The sequence below is a fragment of the Helianthus annuus genome, chromosome 3, assembly GCF_002127325.2.
Source record: "Helianthus annuus cultivar XRQ/B chromosome 3, HanXRQr2.0-SUNRISE, whole genome shotgun sequence".
NCBI lineage: Eukaryota > Viridiplantae > Streptophyta > Magnoliopsida > Asterales > Asteraceae > Helianthus > Helianthus annuus.
In genome coordinates this window covers 6,681,205-6,703,233 of record NC_035435.2, presented here as the reverse complement: position 1 = coordinate 6,703,233, position 22,029 = coordinate 6,681,205, and the positions used below count along the sequence as shown (strand labels likewise).

General features: G+C 34.6%; 1 protein-coding gene and 1 long non-coding RNA gene across 4 annotated transcripts in view; one reads left to right on the top strand and one right to left on the bottom strand.

The window, feature by feature from the left end:
* LOC110931219 overlaps window positions 1-15,494 on the bottom strand; it is a 45,708-nt gene extending 30,214 nt beyond the window's left edge. The window contains exons 1-4 of the mRNA XM_035987948.1: window positions 15,467-15,494; window positions 15,260-15,366; window positions 15,107-15,165; window positions 14,972-14,990 (exon numbers count right to left, since the gene is read on the bottom strand). Of these exons, the coding sequence (XP_035843841.1) occupies window positions 14,972-14,990; window positions 15,107-15,165; window positions 15,260-15,366; window positions 15,467-15,494 (213 nt within the window). The remainder of the gene's footprint in view (window positions 1-14,971; window positions 14,991-15,106; window positions 15,166-15,259; window positions 15,367-15,466) is intronic.
* Window positions 15,495-16,118: 624 nt separating this feature from the next.
* LOC110928646 lies at window positions 16,119-20,497 on the top strand. Of its 3 annotated transcripts, XR_002586529.2 has the most exons (5): window positions 16,119-16,550; window positions 16,634-16,703; window positions 17,073-17,123; window positions 19,642-19,754; window positions 20,152-20,497. It is a non-coding gene; the product is annotated as an uncharacterized LOC110928646 (long non-coding RNA). The 3 variants fall into 3 exon arrangements; XR_002586527.2 differs by lacking the exon at window positions 17,073-17,123; XR_002586528.2 differs by lacking the exons at window positions 17,073-17,123; window positions 19,642-19,754.
* The last annotated feature ends 1,532 nt before the right edge of the window (window positions 20,498-22,029 follow it).

Below are 22,029 nucleotides of genomic sequence, written 5' to 3'. Positions count from 1 at the left end.
TTATGAGCTTCTTCTAATATACGGTGACGTAAGTCTCCTAATTTAGGTATCCACATTCTCTTTTTATGGAATCTCCAAATCCCATCCGTTCCCTGTTCTAATTCCTTAATCATTCCTTTTAATTTTTCCGTATCTTCCTTGATTACTGAATCTTGTGCTTTTCTAATCTGTTCATTTAAATCTACTTGCAGATTTAATTTAAGAGAACGTACTCTTCTTGGCTTTTCGTAATATTTTCGGCTTAAAGCATCAGCCACTACATTGGCTCTTCCTGCGTGATACTGGATATCACAGTCGTAATCGCTAAGCAATTCCATCCAACGCCTTTGTCTCATATTCAACTCTTTTTGCCCGAAAACATATCTTAAACTTTTATGATCTGTGAATATGGTAAACTTACTACCATAAAGATAATGTCTCCAAATCTTAAGGGCAAAGATTATAGCTCCTAATTCCAAATCATGGGTTGAATAATTTTCTTCGTGACTCTTAAGCTGTCTAGAGGCGTAAGCTATTACCTTTTGACGTTGCATCAACACACATCCATAACCTAATTTAGAAGCATCACAGTAAATTACAAAGTCTTCGTTTCCTTCTGGTAATGCTAATATAGGTGCATGGGTTAATCTTTGCTTAAGGATTCTAAAAGCTTCTTCTTGTTTTAGTCCCCATTCAAACTTAACAGATTTACAGGTTAACTTAGTCAAAGGAATGGCTATTCTAGAAAAATCTCGAATAAATCTTCTATAATAACCGGCCAATCCTAAGAAACTTCTAACCTCGGTTGGTGACTCAGGGGTTTTCCATTTAGTGATTGCCTCGATCTTCGCTGGGTCTACATGAATTCCTTCATGATTCACTAAATGTCCGAGAAATTGTATCTGTTCTAACCAAAACTCGCATTTTGAAAACTTAGCATAAAGCTTTTCTGTTCTTAACAAGCTTAAAAGTAAGTGCAAGTGCTTTGCATGCTCTTCTTTACTTTTAGAATAAATGAGAATATCATCTATGAAGACAATTATGAATTTATCCAAATATGGCTTACATATTCGGTTCATCATGTCCATAAATGCGGCTGGGGCATTGGTTAAACCAAATGGCATGACAGTAAATTCATAATGACCATACCTTGTTCTGAATGCGGTTTTAGGAATATCCTCTTCCTGTACCTTTAGTTGATGATATCCTGATCTTAAATCGATTTTAGAGAAAAATCGAGCTCCTTGAAGTTGATCAAACAAATCATCGATTCTTGGTAATGGGTACCGATTCTTAATCGTGACTTTGTTCAATTCGCGGTAGTCAATGCACATACGCATCGATCCGTCCTTCTTTTTGACAAATAATATTGGTGCTCCCCATGGCGATGAACTTGGCTGTATAAATCCTTTTTCTAACAATTCATCCAACTGTTTCTTCAGTTCTTGCATTTCAGCGGGGGCTAAACGGTAAGGTGCTTTGGCAATTGGTGCTGTTCCTGGTAGCAGATGGATTCTAAATTCAACTTCCCTGTCTGGCGGTAATCCTGGCAATTCTTCTGGGAAGACATCTGAAAATTGGGATACTACTGGGATATTTTTTAATTCTTTTCCTTTAGTGTTAGTGATTATAGAAATCAAATACACTATAGATCCTTTTCTTATACAACTTGCAGTTTTCATCACAGAGATGAATTTCGTAGATCTAAAGGGTTTATCTCCTTTAATTGAAATCTTATCACCTCTTGGTGATTTTAATTGAATTGTCTTTTGATCACATAAAATACTGGCTTTATTGGCTATTAACCAATCCATTCCTAACACAACATCAAATCCAGCCAGATTCATTGGATAAAGGTTTGCCATAAATTTTTGATTAAAAATTTCTATTCTTGCTCCCTGCAAGATTTCAGAAATCCTAACAGTTTCTCCATTTGCGGTTTCTACTAGACATTCTTGTGGTAGTTTAGTTAATGATTTATTTAGGAGTTTGCAAAACGAAGTATTAATAAAACTTTGGTTTGCACCAGAGTCAAATAATACTTTAGCAAAAATATCATTAACTAAAAACGTACCAGCAATGACGTCTGGAATCATCTTGGCTTCATCTGCAGTCAAAACGAATGCTCTAGCATTTCTAGGGTTCTTGTTGTTTGCAGCTGGAGTCAACTTTGGGCAGTTTGTCCTAATATGGCCTTTTTCTCCACAGTTGTAACACATTCCATTACTGGCTTTTCTTCTGCAATTTTCTTCCTTGTGACCTGGCAACTTACAATAATTGCAGTAATTGGAGCATCTTCCAGAATGCTTCTTCCTGCAGTTCCTGCAGTATGGGGCAGAGGTAGAACCTATATTTCTATGGTTAGAATTTCCAGAACGGAATTCTTGAGTAAGCCTTTGGGTTAAATTTTTCCTCTGATCTTCTTCCCTAGTTCTCACTAGTTCATCGGTCAAGGTATTGGCTAGTTCTACAGCTTCTTCTATGGTTTGGGGTCTAGCTGCCTTGACCACATGCCTAATTTCTCCAATTAATCCCCAAATGTAACGGGAAATTAATACCGGTTCAGGTGATGCAAGGTTTGGCACTATCCTAGCATATTCAAAGAATGTGGTAGTGTAACCTTTACTGTCTACCCCGATCATTCTAAGATTTAGGAATTTATTTGCTATTTGTTCTTTTTCATTGGGAGGACAGAATTTCCTTTCTACCATATTCTTAAATTCTTCCCACTCCATGTTATAAACCCTATCACTTCCTCTGGTTTGGAGTATAGTGTTCCACCATTCTAGGGCTGCATTCTTAAACAGATTTGAGGCAAACATTATTTTATCTTCTTCTGCACACTTGCTTATTTTCAGAACTGCCTCAATTTTCTCTATCCAGCGTAAAGCTGCAATGGGTCCTTCATTGCCCGAGAATTCTATTGGTTTGCAGGACCAGAATTCTTTGTAAGAACAACCATGTGGAATGGTTCTTCTTCTTTTAGGAATGGGCGTTTGAAGTACAAGTTCATTGTTCACGCTGTTTTCGGGTTCAGTCGGTCGCTTACTGCTATGCTTACTTTTATTATTCGCTTCTTGAACAGTTTGAATAATAAAGGGCATCGCATCTATAATTCCCTGTGCCACAATATGCTGAATGGCACTATTATCCATTTGGTTTCCGTTGTTATCGTTGTTCAGATTCTCGTTAACCACGTTATTGTTACTCTGGTTATCGTTATTCAGATTTTCTTGATTTTCCGCGTCGGCCATCTGAATTTTAGACATTTACCAGATATTAATATCACAAATAATATTTGTATATATCCAATCACATAACACACACTTTTTAACCAAAAGCGTCGAGCATTGCGACTTTTACTCTTTTTATATACTATGCATCGATACACACCAGTACAGAAATTAAAAATTACAGTACCGACTGAAATGTAAAGCTACAATACTAGTAGTATGTATCCGTAGTTTTTTTTTTTTTTAACACATATACACATATATTATTATTATATTTTATTATTATTACTATTACCGTCTTGTCATCACGTTTACTGATATGGATTCATCCAGAAATCCATATTGCGCTCGTCATACTTCCAGACGAGACGCTCTCCCACCTGTCGCATCCTCTCACTACTTTCTAAAATTTCCTCCCCAAAAGTCCTAAGTTCCTGGACATTTTCTGCACTCATTGGGGGTGCAGGTTCTAGGATTGGGTTTGGAATTTGTGGTGCGGGTGCCTGGTACGGGGCCTGGTAAGGGTATGGATTTTCTAAGATTTCCCTAATATAAGCATCGTTAATATTGTAGGGATCTTGAGGATCTAACCCTGGGTAGGCTCCTAGATTTGGCATCGGCACGTTTTCCTGAATTGGGTTTTGTTGCACATAATCCCTAACCTCGTTCCACCAGGGGTCGTAATTATCTGGGTCTAGGGGATTGGGTGCAGGTACCCTAGGTATCTCTTCTGGGTTTTCTATTTCCATGGGTTGATCAGGATTTGGTAATTGTGGTTGGGGTGCAAGCATTTGTTCCAGGTTTGGGTCAGCAGCAGTGGTTGCTAAAATACGGATATTAGCTATACCCCTATTGAGCATATCCTGGGCATAGGCATCGGTTTCTCGTTTGGCTGCGGCTAACACTCGCTGATCCTGTAACTTTTTCAGACGTTTCCTACGCTCATGTGCTCCCCTACTGAACCATCCCCTCTTTTTCTGAGGAAATGGCTCTTCAGACTGAGCCTTAAACACAAAGATTCCTTCTTCCGTGTCAGCAGAGTACCCTGAGAGGGCAGGCTGAGAAGAGGTGCCTTCGCTTCTAGGCGAACCAGACAATTGACGATACGCGTCAGAGGGTCCTTGGTCGCTCATACTGTAAACTAACAAATAGTCAGATAACACATAACAAGTAGATACAATTATACACGTATTTCCGTAATTTATTTCCTAACAATTTGAATTTTGATGTCAGCAGAACACTTCTGTGGCTGAATCAGTGGCATAGCTCTGATACCACCTCCTGTCACAACCCCCGATCCCAATTCCCGGGGAACGGGCGGCCGTGAGCCAGTTGCGGTGGTATCACGTTTATTTGTCCAATTTGGCAGCGGAATTTTCATCAGGACCGTAGTTAGGAAATATTTAAATCAGAGTAAACCACCATATTTTATAATATTAAACACATGGGTAAAACCCAAGTTTTTTTTTTTTATTACAAACTGCATTACAGGGATAAATCCCACTTTATTGAAATAAAACGCTTCCTTTTTATATAGGTAACTTTTATTGCCACTTTTCCAAGCCTCCAGTGTTGTCCAGCTGGCTTCTATTTGGCTTTCACATTTCGTTACCTGAAACGCGTTTTAAAAAGGTTTTGTCAGTGGGAAATACTGGTGAGTGAATCCCAGTTTAATCAAGTTTAAATAGAAAGTCACAGTGAACAGTATTGAGGGCGCATCCGCAATTACATTTGTTTCCAAGTTATATCAATTATCACCCTTGGTACTGTCGACACCCGACTTGTGGGAATGTTATTCCATAACCAGGTTGTAACCAATTTTGTATACAAAACCCCAACATACCCATGATAATTGTATTCTTACAAATACTCAATAACTGTTATTTGCATAGAAAAGTATGCAAGGTTTTGTAAAAACAGTTAACAAAAAGTGGATCAACTCACATTGCTGTTTTAGGTTATCCTTTATGATTTCCTGGTGAATATCTATAATTTACACAAATGCACGTGTGTTAGTATAATAACCCAATTTAACATTAGAAATACCCTCCCCGAGACGGCATTCCAACGACTACGTCGGGCAGAACCACGACAGCCGTTACGGAACCCTAGATCAATCGGGCAGCGTATCTAATACGTCTCCAGGGGTTATAATACTTACATCGTAGCAGAACCTCGCTATTTTAGGGGGTATTGGACTCGGGTATAATGCCCACTATTTAAAAGCTAGAGAGAAAGAAAGAAATTTGAGCGAAACTGACTGAAGGCCGTTGCCCTCCATTTATAGTGTCTGATTCGAGGGTTCTCGCGGCCCGCGTGGAGTTTGGCCTGGCTTTACGCGGCCCGCATTGACTTAAGTCAATGGTCTAGCTTGGCTGGGTCACCATATAGGCTCGACACGAGTTGGACACGTGGCCGTTCCGGGCTGTGCCACAAATCAGGAAGTGCGCGGCCCGCATGGACTTACACGAGCATGTACGCGGCCCGCCTAAACTAATGGTTTTGACAAATCCTGGTTACTACTCGCGCGGCCCGCTTAAGCTAGAGGTGAGGCCATACGCGGCCCGCCTCAGCTTAACAAATTTTGTTTATATTTATTTTATATAATATAATCTAGTTTGAGGCTCGGTTTTCACATACGGGATGCATATAATGACAAATAGATATATTTAAAGACGTATTAGGGCATTGGAATTATTACGAGGATGTCGGTTTTACCGAGGGTTGTTATACTACCCCTGATCGAATTCTCCTACAATAATAGCTTGACACCAGCATAAAGGCTGCGCCTTTCGAGGCATTATACGGTAGGAAATGTAGATCGCCTGTTTGTTGGGCGGAAATAGGAGAGGTCCAATTATCAGGACCAGAGATTGTTTTCCAGACAACGGGCAAGATTGTCCAGATCCGGGAACGTCTCAAGGCTGCCCGCGATAGGCAGAAAAGCTACGCTGATCCAAAACGTAAGGATTTCCACTTCGAAGTAGGTGAAAAGTGTTGCTTAAGGTATCACCCTGGAAGGGGGTGATGCGTTTCGGCAAGAAGGGCAAACTGAGTCCGAGATACATAGGACCTTTTGAGGTCATTGAACGTATCGGGTCAGTCGCCTATAAGTTGAACTTGCCTGAAGAGCTCAATGGAATTCACAATGTATTCCACATCTGCAATCTCAAAAAGTGCTTCGCCGATGAATCATTGGTGATTCCACACACAGATGTGCATATAGATGAGAGCTTAAAGTTTATAGAAAAACCTTTGTCGATTGAAGATCGACAGGTGAAGAAGCTTCGAAGAAAGCACGTACCGATTGTAAAGGTCAAATGGGATGCTCGTAGAGGTCCCGAATATACGTGGGAAGTCGAAGACACAATGAAAGAAAAGTACCCCTATTTATTTGAGTAAATCTCGGGTCGAGATTTATTTTAAGGGGGGTGAGGATGTAACACCTCGAAATTTTGTGTCCAATAATGTGTTAACACGTGTCGTTTGATTACACGTGGCATCTATCATAAATAAAGGACTAATTTTGACAAACCTTGAAAGTATGTAAATTCGAGGGTTATAAATGTCAACAAGGGTAAATATACTGTATAGTAACCCTAAATAATGCTTGAACCTTCAAACGAATGAATCATAGATCGTACGGAAGCGAAACGCGGAAGAAAGTGAGAGATTACGAGCTACAGGGGTTAACTGTGTCAACATGTTAAATTATACCTCTGAGTGACCCTTTAACGTTCCCAAGGCTTCGTAACAGTATTATACGCTCACTAGAATATACTGTATAAATTCCACGAAGTTCTGTTTTAAAACGAGAAAGATATGATCGAATTCGTATGAGAAGGGTTAAAAGCGTCAATAATGAAAGTTAAGGCTTTCTGAATAATTAATAAACAAACCGGGGACTTAACAACGCGGGTAAATAACACGAGTTCCTTAGTTGTAATTAACCGAGGGCCAAACCGCAAAGTTACCCCTTCAAACCCGAAACGTCAGGTAAATCATTACGAAAGATTTCGTTATTAATTGCCAGATTCTGTTAATCATTACAAAAGATTTAAGAATTCAGAAAATATAACCTCTCGCGGCCCGCGTGAGGTTTAGGCATAAGTTGAGGCGGGCCGCGAGCCTCCTCATTTACACGCCTGATTTCTTAAACTCAGGCGGCCCGCGTAAAAATGCATGGGAACTCCCATGCGGGCCGCGTGGGACGCCCAGATGCAGAAAACTTGTAACTACTTGCCTTTTGGAGCCTTTGAACGACCAACAACCAATAAATGAGGCATGGGCACCCTATGCTCGACCCATATCACTTAGGGGCACCTGCCTATCATCCATGATCACTTGTAGCATGTGTTGTGATGATCTAATGGCCTTGTAAACACTATAAATAGCCACACTTGGCTCATAAGTTCACCACACCTCAAACACACTCATCTGATCATTTCAAGAGCTCTCAAGCATTCCTCTGTGTTCTTAAGTCTTCCCTCAAGCTTCTGTAAGTGATCTAACCCTTTGTGGTTTCACATTTCCTTAGTAAATAGCTAAAAACCAAACCGTCGTAAATACGGTTTGACTTTAAAATAAATCAGTGATGGTTCAGTCTTATGACGAATCAAAAGTAGTTTTGAGTTGGTATTTATGTGGGTAATAAACCCCTAAAAGGGTTCCCTCTGATCACCACTCTAACTATGTCAAATATCGAGTCAAACGCGCACTTAAAAAGTCAACAGAAAGTCATTTTGCCATTTTCTACATAATCTGTAATGTATACGTTATGAAACCTGTTTTGATGTTCATAAAACATGATAATAAGTATATAAACTTGTTTGCGCTCGTTTGAATCGACCGTTTGCTATATTGACCCGGTTCGGAGCCGAATGTCGCAAAAGTTTGACTTTTGCTTTGACTTCAGTTCTGACCCGTTTTAGTGAGGTATAGATATGCCTTAGGACTCTCTTAGGACCAGGTTACATGATGGTATAAACCTCTGTGATCGGTTCATGAGTTATCCGAGTCTTTTGCGCATTTCCGTTAATCGCCTAAAAGTTGACCGTAACGCCATTTTGAAAATAAAACGAGTATTTCGGACACGTGAACGGACCAGAACCTTGCTTATTAAATTATAAGCATGTCCTTAAAGTTTCACGTCAATCCGAGGTCTAGAATGAGAGTTATGCTAAATAACGCAATTAAAGTAAACTTTTGTAATAAACGGCGCAATTAGCATAACGCCTATCTAAACCCAGATTTCGCCACCAAAACTTTTACCCACTGTATTAAAATAATATTTTGGGAATTTTAAAGATTTTTAATAATTTTTACCTTGCTCATAACCTGCGGTTATGGCTACGGTTCGGTAAATACCGAATATGCCCTTTTCGGCCAAAACATGAGTTCTACAAGGTCTTTTGACCCGATTCCAGTTGCTACCGGTTCCAAATAATAAATAAAGTATTTTAAGCTTTATAAGCTGTTCGGGAAACTCAGATTTCCTGTAGAACTCGAAAAGCTCTTTAAAAGTCTTTAAAATGACCGAAAAACCCCTACGGGGCGTAATATTAACTAAAACTCGTTACGGGCATCACGGAAGGTATCCTACTGATACCACAACCTCTTTAAGGCATATTGACTTAGGAAATAAGCGTAGGACTCTCATGGTTAACCGTTTCGCCTATTGCGCGCACGGTTCGGCTTATGAAACTAGTTTTCATAAATTAGCCGATACGGGTCAAATAATATTATTTGAACCCCAAAATCCAGAGTGTGAACCATAAACCCATATAAAACAAGTCTCTGAACTTTTTGGGTCAGAATCACACTCCATTCTCGGTTTTCACCTTTTCGCGCAATTAAACCATATTCATAGATCAGAACCAACCGGTCTAGGCTACGGCCAATATGAGGACCCGTTAGGATTCTAAGAGGTTAATTAAAACCTTCGTTCCAGATTAGGAGCCCCGGTAAAAGTTGTCGGCGATTTAATCGAATTAAGGATATATACTTGCAAAGGTAAATACTTTAACTTATTTCCCCTATATGGGCTTGGGTTACGGTATGTTAATACCGCTTGATTGAGCATTATATTTTTCCATCGCTTAGGTGGTTAATTAAATAATATGATCGACTCATTTAAACAGTTTTGTTTCTTAAAAGCCTTTGGGGGGATTAATGACCGTTGTCCCGGATATCCTTGGCATCATTTTACGAAATGGCCACGACCATCGACATCCCGGTGTAGGCGTACACCCGGTATATATTGTCGACATTAAATTAAAAGACGTAGCCGTTGGTTTTTATACTACGGTTTTACGCAATGTGGTGTGTCTATAAATCTTTAACCCGGCACGACCCGGGCTACTGAACGCATAAAAGAACATGTAAAACGTTCACAAGATTTTAATAATTTTCCCAAGTTATAAAAGAGTTTGTGCCTTGTGCATTCAAATCAATTTTAAATAAACATTTTCAAATGTGTCAGTTGAATGTATTTACCAGTGTAAACTGACGTATTTTCCCCAAAAAGATTAAGTGCAGGTACTATACGAAATTGGCTGGTATAAGCTTCCTAAGCATCACGAATAGTCTCGCAAACTCGATGCCGTATCTGAATGAACAATATTTTATTACATTTTGATCCGCTGTGGATATATTCGACTTCTGTAATACATTTGATATTACAACCAGAGGTTGAAGTATATATTTATCTTTAAGCTTCCGCTGTGCATTTATATAATTGTGTGGTTTGACTATATTGTTGCCAATATCGTCACGGTAATCCCCCACCGGGCCCACCGGAGAGACACGTGGAAATCGGGGTGTGACATAGTTAAAACTACTTTCAACAGAATATGTGAGTCGACTAATATATTTTAGAGTAAATTACTTTTTGAGTCTTTGTGTTTTTGGGGTTTTAACCACTTGAGTCTAAAATCAAAATGTTTAATGCCCTGAGTCCCTATAGCCACTTTTCTTAACCATTTGAATCAATTTTTCTAACACAGTTAGAATTATTCTGTTAACTTTTGTTAAATGACCAAATTACCCCTATATTTAAAAAAACAATTTATTATCATTAAAACTATCTCTCTCTACATCTACATATTCCACATACTCTCTCTCTCTACCTGATATCTTTCTCTCTCAAGAAAACCACCACCACACCACAACCATCACCACCTCCACCACCGTACAACCATTACCAACTCCACCACTGCACAACCACCTACACCAACACCGTCGCATCAACACCGCATCACTACCACCAACACCGCGACACCAACACCTCCATCAACAGTGAGTATTGGTTTTCAGATCTAGCGGCAGAAGACAGGTGCAAGCAGCCACTTCGATTTTCCGGCTTCCGGCAGCGGCGATAGATAGAGACAAACGGAGATCAGGTGGTACCGTGGTGGTACTCTTGTAGACAAACGACTTCCGGCAACGGCTGTAGGTAGAACGGATCATCTTAAAGGTGTTTATGCTACTAAAATGCTAAATATTATGTTAAAATCCATAGATTTAAAAGCGATTTTGCACTTTTAAATTGTTTTTATCAGACACAAAGCAATGTCTATTGTAGATGCACCACAGTGATCATAACTTCATGATTAGGAAAGATGAAACGATGCTTACTTGTTCAAATTTCATACATCACCATCTTATTAATACTATGTGCTTCTCTTTGTGGTACTGTATAGTGGTGGTTTTGCTAATTGAAGTGGGGTTTTATTGAAATTAAGAATGAAGAATGCCCAGATGTTGGATTTCAATGAAATGGTTAAAGATTGAATGTTGAATTTGTTAATTGAAGTGGGTTTGGATGCTGAATTTGTTCTTTGAAGAAGGTAATTAGAGGGATAGGTGTTCAGTTATGTTTTGGTGTTTTGTTAGGTTAAGTTTTTAGATGCTGTTTGGACTTTTAAGTAGTGAGTATAAGAAACAGAGATGAAATGTTATTTAGGGAGATGAAATGTATTTTGTTAATTTTTATTTTTTTGGGGTGGTGGGTGTTATGGTGGTCACGGTGTAGTGGTGGTGGTGACGGTGGAGATGCAGTCGCGACGGTGGTGTTGATGGTGGAGGTGTGGTGGTGGGATGGAGGTGGTTTAGGTTTAGAGAGAGAGTGAGATGCATCTGGTGAAGATAAATGAGAGAGAGGGAAAACTAAAAATAAATTAGTTTTTTTTTATTTTTTAATTATAGGGGTAATTTGGTCATTTAACAAATTTTAACAAAATAATTCTAACAGTGTTAGAAAATTGGACTCAAATGGTTAAAGAAAATGTTTATAGCGACTCAGGTCGTTAAACATTTTGCTTTTGGACTCAACTAGTTAAAACCCTTAAAATATAGGGACTCAAAAAGTAATTTACCCTATATTTTATTAGGCATGATGATTAATTATATATATTAATTTTGAGGGATGATAAATAGTAACTTTATTTTTATAATAATATATAGTTTTTTATTATTTTATTATTTAATATATTATAATAGTTTATTATTATATTTACTTTTAATAACATATTTTCCTTTTTTTTAAACATATCTATAGTCTATCTATAGTATATAATAAAAGAAACCAATAAAAGGACACATGTCATTCATTGAAGTCATCTATTTTTAAAGATAATTAATATCAATTAAAAAATAATTATAAAATTAAATTTAATATAAATTTAAATAATTTGTATAGGAGATAATATAATATTTTATAATATTTATAACTTTGTTATAGTTTCCTTTCTTACCCCAAAACTTTATCAAATTTTATCTTTACCCTTTCTTAGCCCTTAAGTTCAGGAAATGCAATTTTTAACCACTTTTTTATGAACTTTGTAAATGCCACTTTAACCCCCTCAAGAGTTTTTGCCTTGACGATATAAATTCGAGTTAGTCGGGTCGCGTATAATACGTTATGATTGTACGATACAAATTAGATTTACGTTACTTTTTGATCCAATTGCAATGCAACTATAGGATATATTGAGTTCAATCGGATACGTCAAAACGTGCGTTTTCATATGATTAACACATCACATAACGTTTGGATTAATCCCATCGATATAAATTACTAAAATGTAAATGATTTATTTATTTTATTAAACTAAAGTAGTTAAGGATAGAACCTATTTAAAAGATGTTTATAAGGGGTAAACAAAAATATTAATCAATGTTTATTAGTTCTATACTTTTATTTCCGTGTTCAATTCTCAACTCAAATATGGTAATCACTATGTTTACGTGACATTTATAAGAACCGTCGCCGCAATCACCCCATCCATCGTACATCGAGTATATCCGTTAGTTTTTTTTAAAGATGTTACTACACAAAATTACATTTATGCAACTCGTGTAATACATGGGGTTTTTAAAAAAATATAACTTTTTTATTATGTAGTATATAAAATTAGATTTATTCAATCCATATAATACATAGGGTTTATAAAAATATAATTGTTTATTGTTTGGTATATAAAGTTACATGTACTCAACCCGTATAACACATGAGGTTCTTGAAAATGTAACTTTTTCATTATTTAATATATAAAATTAAATTTACTCAACCTGTATAATACACGGTGTTCTCAAAGATATAACTTTTTTTATTATTTAATATATAAAATTACATTTATTCAACCCATGTAATACACGGGGTTCTAACCTAGTATTTCCTTTACCTTTTCTTTTTTTAACATATATTAATTTATCGATTAATTTGATACTTCTTTAATAAGTTATGTTTATAACTTTTTTCTAAAAACTTAAGCACGTGGTTGTGCTTGATTTCTTTCCCTGACATTCCGTTATAAGTTTTGTTAAAACGAGGTTATACTCAAAATAAAATATTTATTTGGTATCATAAACCGGTACGACGATAAACTAAATCGTTCTAATGGTTTGACTTTCTAAACAACATGCTTTATTTTCAATCACGTCTGTTTTACATTATCATTTGTTTGGTTTCGCCGCAATGCATAATATAAAAAAACTAGTTATATATGAAAAGTATGAGAGATATTTATCTCTCTTATTCTCATTGGACGATGTCGATTTTTTTAATATACACCATATAATATTAAATTATATAAATAAGAAGAAAGATCGCTTATATTTTCATGTTTGGAAATAAGATAAATTTAAATTTGAATATTTATATGAGAGATATTTACCATATATTACAGAGATTTTTTTAAGATATATCACATGACAATTAAATTATATAACTAAAAAATAATATCTATAATTAAGTGGAAGATAAGAGTGGGAAAGCAAAGATATAAATAGCTCCAATACATGTGTCTTCTACTGATTTACTTTATTATATAGTACTAATAGTAAGACCCGTGTGTAAACACAGGTGGTTTTTAGAAATTTTACATACCACATTTTATTAAACAACGAATGTATGATGTGTGATGATCCATAATTTGAGTAACTTACAAATGAAAATGAGCATTGCATCTAGTCATAAGACCCGTGTGCAAACACATGTGGTTTTTAGAAAACCATGCATATCACATTTTATTAAATGATGGATGATTATACATTTTTTTAAGTTTAATTAAAAATGGATTATAAAACCATAGAAACGGCATGCTAAACCAAAATGAGATGGTACCAAAACTTATTATCTATTATAGAAAATAGACAAGTATAAACTTGGATCATAAGTTAATATATCACTTACATAAGCCTATTTTTGTTGTCCTATCCAAAAAAAGGAGTAGCCACCCATTAACAATGTAACATGTTTATAGACATAACCACATACAAAACATGTCTAAGAAGCTAAATTACTACAACCGAGGAACCAAATGTACAACCACAAAAACTCATCAATGATAATCCAACTTCCAGCAATAAAGCAATATCTAACACCAAAAGGTTGAACTTCTATTAGGTTTATAATGTTAATTACACTAGGTACAATTTTAATACATGTAATTACATGGACCATTGTTTTATACCTTTTATAAAGCAATATCTAAAACGAAAAGGTTGAACTTCAAAAGGTTTGATGTTGTGGGAGAATGTCTAGCACTATTAATAATAGATGTGTCTTGTGCACATTGTTTGGTCCTTGTAGTGAGTTGTCTTTAATCTTTATCTGTCTCACCTGTTTCAGGACAGTTGTTACCTATATGTAAGCTGATGAGATGAATCTTACTATAAAGACAATAGATATACACTTGACTTTTGGTATTGACCAATCAATGTATTACTACAATTGTTTTTCTTTAATTAAAAACCTTAAGGATTTCCTTAAACAAATCTCAAATTTATAAAGTCTACTTATGCATCTTTGCTAATCAAGTCTACTATAGCACTACAAATTAACAAATAATGACACCAAATCTAGGGCAAATGAAAAAGCAAATCTCACATAGTAGAAAAATAATAGCAGACAACTGAATACTAATTTTCGTAAGCTACATATATCATTTTCGTAACCGTTAATTAAATAAAAAATGACTGAAACCTCCTATCTAGTCTTAATTCATCACATAGTAATAAAAATAAAAATAAAAATGAACCATGAGTACCAAGTGCATCAAATAAGACAGAAAGTAGCCTAAAACTCACCTGATGTTATCGTCGTTCAATGCCATCATAGCCAATGAAACCCAAATGTGTTCGACCCATACTTGACACTCTTGCAGAGCTCCAAACTAAAGAAGATACCGGATCGGAAATATTCAAGACATAGAGATAGAAAATAGTAATAAGAACTCAGACAGAAGGGGGATGATTACCTGTTCCAGGCTTTTCATTCTGATTCATTCAAAACAGAATCAACATCAAAACCATTGATTCCGATTCATTCCAGCTCTTTGGAGACTGAAAGATGCAAACAACCCTAACCAACCCTGAAGAATGAAAAAAAATACCTTTTGAACTCAGTATCAATGGAGACACAAAGCTTGAACAGTATTGAAGATGATAATAACTAATATATTTAATATATGTCATTAACATGAAGTACCCGTAGAATATATCAATATTGAGCATCTAATCATACAATAAATTAATGTTCAACATACCTTCAGCCGTAATTCTGCAGTTATAACTTCCAAATCTCTTACGGGATTCACAGAGTCGTCAACATGTATAACTAGTTGAGAACCCGTCCGTAGGCCGGGTATTTTAACTGCATAATGACATAATTATATACACTAAAAAACATCCATAATAAATATGTAGTACATAATAATGCAAACAATAAAACATTCATAATGAATATGTAGTACATGATAATGTATACAATAAAACATTCATAATGTATACGTAGTATATGATAATATAAAATAAAATGTAAATTTGACTCTAATGCCTAAGTAATGTAATTTATTTTTTTGCATTCTAAAAAAATATTATTTGTTTAAATAAGAGCTAAATTGTGTGGAATTTAGGTCCGTATTCATAAAGTGTGGAATTTAAGTCCATATTCATTAAGTGTCGAAACAATTTAAAGAGTAAATTACTTTTTGAGTCCTCGTGTTTTAATGGTTTTAACTATTTGAGTCCAAAATCAAAATGTTTAACGCCCTGAGTCCCTAGACTCTTTTTTATAACCATTTGAGTCCTTTTGAGTCGAATTTTTAACATTTTGAGTCCATTTTTTTTAACAAAATTGGATTCAAAACATTATAAAATGAACAAAAATGGACTCAAAATGTTATAAAATAAGTGGTTATAGACTGAGGACGTTAAACTTTTTAATTTTAAACTTAAGTGGTTAAAACTAAAAAAAACAAAAGAGCTAAAAAGTAATTACTCCAGTTTAAAACTTGGTGCGTGTAGTTAGTTACATAGACCATGGGTTGCTATTGGGTCGAATAGGAGTAGTAGGGTAATCCAGTAATAAACACAAGATTTAAATCGGGTCATCCATACAAAATTGAATGACAACCCATTTTAAAGTGCAGTTCATTTTTCTTAGGGTTTCATACACTTTTCTCCGCCGTGTAAACTCCGGCGAAAACCCACGATCATCATCTTTCTCTCGTCGCTCTAACCTAGGGTTTCATACACTTTTCTGCCGCCGTATAAATTCCGGCGAAAACCCACGATCATCAACGATCTACTCCAACGATGGTGGTTGTTCCGTGTTTGATCGGCGCTGCATGTTCTTCTTCTTCTCTCTCACTCTCTCTCTCTCTCTGACATTTCTTCCCAAACAACTGTAGGGTTATTTCCGATGTTGTTAGGGTTTGCGGTGTCAATCGGTGCATTGCTTGATAAACACTCAAATCGTCACTCTCTGCTCGTCTTATCGTATCCAGATTTAACCTAACATCATCGAAACTCACTTCATTTTGGACCTGGGTAAAGGTATCCATTGATTTTCCATCTGATTTCCTTATATCATTGTTGTTAGTTGTTTATTTTCAGAAACTTTACTCGGGTAATTGCAGGGATATCATTTCTGGATCTGGTCGAACAACAGGGGACCAATCTTCGTTGTGTGATAATGTAATTTATAAGGTACCCAATAATTTTACATCTAATTGCTATAGTTTTTAATGCAACTTGCTTACAATCTTTGGTTATCTAATTAGGTTTGTCTTATGAGAAATTAAGAACACCTTTGGATTGCTTCCATATTTTTTTGTTCCACTTCAACAAATACTATAACTCTATAAGATGAAAGTTGTACGGTTATTATAAAAGAAATATTTAGGCCATCTCATGTTGCTTATTATAATTTTTTAGATGTGGAAATGTTGTAAAAATGTTATCTTTGAGCAGAATTGATTTATGTTTAAATTATGCTTTTATACATTTATATACTCTCTATCTCTTCTGCTCAATTGATATCATAATTTGGTTTTAATACAATGTCCATGTTTGAAGGTTGCCATGAATTGATATGTTATTTTCTTTGACTTCTCCGTTACTATTACTGTAAGTAATTCAAATTCTAGTCATTTGCTAGATTGATCTTAGCTATGCTTTATATGCTTAAGTTCTTTAGCTACACCGGTTTGCATATAAACATGCTATTAACTGAAACGTCTTATTTACTTAATATTTTAATTCAATTATTAGTTCAAAATAAATTGATTAAGTGTTAACATGGGGGTATGTTAAGTTACATACCGTTGTTTAAATTACAACAGTTATATATATACACACATGCTATTCTATGATTAATGTCTGATTTTCTTTTAATAACAAAAAAATATAAAAACTTTATATATTTTATATTTTTTAAAAAATATAGACAGTTTAATTTGTAGTTACATTGATTAATTTTGTATATTTATTTAAGGTAAACCATGCTATTCTATGATTAATGTCTGATTTTCTTTTAATAACAAAAAAATATAAAAACTTTTATATATTTTATATTTTTTAAAAAATATAGACAGTTTAATTTGTAGTTACATTGATTAATTTTGTATATTTATTTAAGGTAAACCAAGGGGCGTAGGTTAGAAGGGGCCGGGGGCCGCCCGACCCCCCGAACTTTTCGCTCGGTAGTGTTATATATGTAGCTTTCGTATAGAAATTTTTGAGTATATACGTTTTCGACCCCCCGGTTCTATAGAAATTTTTTGGGTATATATGTTTTTGACCCCTCGGTTCTATTCGGTAGCTAACTTATCTTTTCTTATGCTATGGGAGTTTTCTATTAATTTAGTTATTTTTTATGAAGGTAAAAAACATATTGCAACTAAATATTTAGATTATTAATAAAAAAAAACATAAACTAAAAACAGCAAACAAAGCTTTAAAGCAAAACAATAGAATACATTAGGTAGCCGGGTTGACACAGACTAGGAGTAGCAAAAAGGTTAGCAGATGTGTAGTAGAAAGATGATAAGTTTTGTGAAATAGCAGGACCGAAGTATAAACATTCTGATGGGTTATATAGTCAACTATGTGATAGTTTTTTCAAACCACCAAAGATATCTACCACTAAACAATTTTGATAGGAAGCTTGTTGCTTATTCAAAGAGAGATACTAGTCTACGAATATTCTGTTATGAGATAAAAGTGATATAGCAATTCCATACTATGACTATAGTTATGTTTTATATACAAAATTTATTATGCAAATAAATTCGATTATATTATATTTTATATACATATTATTTTATATTATATTATTATGCATATTACATAGGTAAACACATGCATTTTTTATTTTTAATTGTATTGATAATCTGTCTAGTTTTTTTAGATATAACTGGGGATAGGGGACATGATTCAAATAAAAGGGATTTATCCTACCCCACTCTATGGTTTTCTAAATAATAGGCAGAATGTTTACAAAAACATGCTTGCTTAAAAGGGATTAGAATCATAGTTGTCAATAGCGGCTATAGCGACCGCTATAGCACGCTATGGAGCGAGGCGACCAAGTGTCAGCTATTTGGGTCATAGCGACCTATAGTGTGAATAGCGACAATTAGTTTTTTTATATAAATAGCAATTAGATATAGCTATAAAATAGCTGGATTTATAAGTTATTTTTTACATATACATGTAAAATAGCATATATACCAAGGTATTTTGATATAACATACATATAAAAATTTTCAAAATTCTTTTTCTAGTGTATCGCTATTTATAAAATAGTGGTCGCTATTTGTTGCCATTCGCTATGTAGCATATAGGTCCTTTGTCGCTATTCGCTATTAACAACTATGATTAGAATATTTTAAAATCATATCAGCCTTTAATTTAGGGCCTTTAACTTCCCTTTCTATCATTGTAATAATTTTTTTAATCCTCTTATTTAAATCTAAAGATATCAATAACCTCAATATTTTGTTTTCTCTTTTAAAAACTCGATCCTAAAACTGGTTAATTACCGAAAACATGTGCATAAGTCACAAAAATATTTTACCTCACACTAAACTCCTGATGCATTTGAAATTTGTATGGACTGAAATGACAACTGTACTCAATGATATGCACATTATCACTATTTTCCTACAATTTGAAAAAAAAACGATTAGTTAAGAAATAATAAAAAACAAAACAACTTTAGATACAAGTAATTTAACTATACCTTGGTGTCATTAGGCGTAGGATCTGTCTATCAGTGGTTCACTTTTCTAGCTTCAAATTCGAATTTGTGACCTAAGAATTTAACTGTTTAACGTGTTTATTATAGGAAGTATAAACTGTAAAAAAAAATAACTTAAAAAGTTTACCTTTATAACTGTTGACTACACGAAGCAAGAAATTGATTAGAGAATTACTGCTATTTGAACCGGTGCCTACACGAAGAAAGAAAATGATTGAGAATTACTGCTATTTGTTAATTGCAGATTCAATCTTATTAAAATTGACTGTGGATTTGGATTGAATTGACTGTGGATGATTATCTCAACACTGTCAGCATATATCAAAATTTACAATACATAATTAATGTTAATGAAACAAAACCAATACTTACCTTCACTTGTAGGTCATTTGTTCCATCAGTTTGTTGCTGTTCAATCATAATTGGTGACTACATGAAGTAAAAATACTTATTAAAGACATGGGTTGTAAATCAAACACAAAGCAAGAAGATAATTGGTATGTACCTTTTCAGTCTGGTATTCTTGCTCCATACAACTTCGTGTTTATCAGACAATAGTTCTTATAGGAACATCACCCTACCCTAGTTATATAGGAACCTAAAAAATCTGCAGTTAACATATGTACAACATTGTATTTGGTTTAGTATTACCTTCATTGCGTAGTTGGTTATTTCGAATAGGTAGTAGTTATCCATTAGGGTGTAGTCATCCATGGCTGCAAATCTTTGCTATATGTAAGCAAGGAATATAGAAGCTTGGGGTACGTATTATATAATGATCATACTGGGTAGTTACATCCTCCACTACTCCACTAACTTGCTTAAATAAAGGAATTTAAACCGTATTTTGTTTTTTTCAGTTTCTAATTCTGTATTTTTATTGGCTTATCTTAGGAAACTGCCGCTAACTGAATAATCATGGGAGAGAGAGTGCAAAACCGACGCCAACTGCTGCTTCTAGAAGGAATTTAGTGACTTTAAACGGCTGAGATTAAAAGTTGATGACTTTGAACGGCTGTAATTAGCCCAAATGGCGGTTACAAGCAACGGGAACAATATAATATAGAATATCAGGGTCTTCAAATGCGCCTACTGTACCAACATATACAACAATCATTCATAAAAATTAAGCGAAAAAATTTATCGGAACTTGGTTCATGCACGGTAAGATCCAAACACAAACTTGATGTATGGTTATGAGTATTGATAAAAAAAAAAATTCAGATAATTCAAAAACAAATTATTTAAGGAGTACGAAAGTGAAGTCTTACGTAATACATGGAATATGCCATCAATTGCATGAATGTGAGATAACTTTTGTGTTTCCAAGTCCTTATCCTTCATGAGCACCTTTAACCAACCTCACAATGTTGTGTATCTCTAAGAATGCAGAGACCTATCAAGCAACACAACGACAACTATGCACAATTTGAATATAAGCCAAAAGGTCAGTCTGTTTAATTGGCAGCTCCATAAGCAATTACTGTTGGTGCTTTGACTGATAGTAGTGAATAATTTAATATACAAACATTGTGAATATACTCACTCGTCACTTTGTGTGTATAAACATATATAGATAGCCACATATAGAAGTACCTTTGAACTTTGAAGTGTGTATAAACCAAATTAACTTACATCTGAACACAAAACAAACTATTTTCTAGTTGTTAAATCCCTAAACCTCGATGTATCTCATAATCAGATAGAACCCAACTTCTACAATGGTCGAGCGGGTCAAAAACCACCTACTGTGTAATATTTTACAACCTTCGAAATCTTTTGAATTTAAAGAAAATCAAATTCTTAATATAATAATTATAAATACAGTAAGGAACTACCCAACTAATGACACTAAAACAGCCAAGTAAATCTAAAATTATAATATGTATGTGCTACATTATAATCCATTTGAATAAATAAAAAGCCATCTTAACATACCTTCAGATGTCTCCCAAGCAATTTCTCCAACCAAAAAAATCTAAAACCAAAAAACATTATTACTTTAATGAATCACCAAGTTAATGATATTGTTACAATAAAGAATTACCCTGCTAATGACATTAAAACACCCAAAAAAATATCTAAAAAATATGTACATATCACAATCTAATCCATTTGAATAAATAGAGAGGTATATCAACATACCTTCAGATGTTTCCCAAGCAATGCCTCCAACAAAGAGTTTTCTATCTTAAAAGAAGTATTAAATTATTGATTAATTAAACGTTATCAAGACAGATCCTTTAATAAAGTATAATAAGCAGGATTTGAGAAACTCCACTTAGAGTGCAATAGTGTGTTGTACCACAGATAAATATATTATATTGACAGGTGGCAGGGCCGTCTCCGAAAATCCTTTAAATTTTTTTTGGCCCTGTGCGACTAAAAAATAGAGGCCCCTAGAATATGAGCTCAATACCTCATGAAAAGTGAATAATGCAACACTATTTGCCTCAACAATGTGTTTAGAACCAGATCAGTCATCGAATGTGATGCGTAGGTTACTTCACTTTGTTTAATATTAACACGAATTTTATTTAGGGTAAACCTATTTGATAAGTAATAAATATCTGAAAATTTAGTTTACTCTATAATTGTCTTAGCCCAATACTGGATTGTAGAAATATATAATGGCAAATCGTATAGTTTCTTGAAACATGTTTCATTCACAAAACCATGAGGGCTGAATAGTGAATACAAACCAAAAAATAATAAGCAGGAACTACAAGATGAGTTAAACTAAAATTAAAGATTGCTAACGTGAGAACTTTG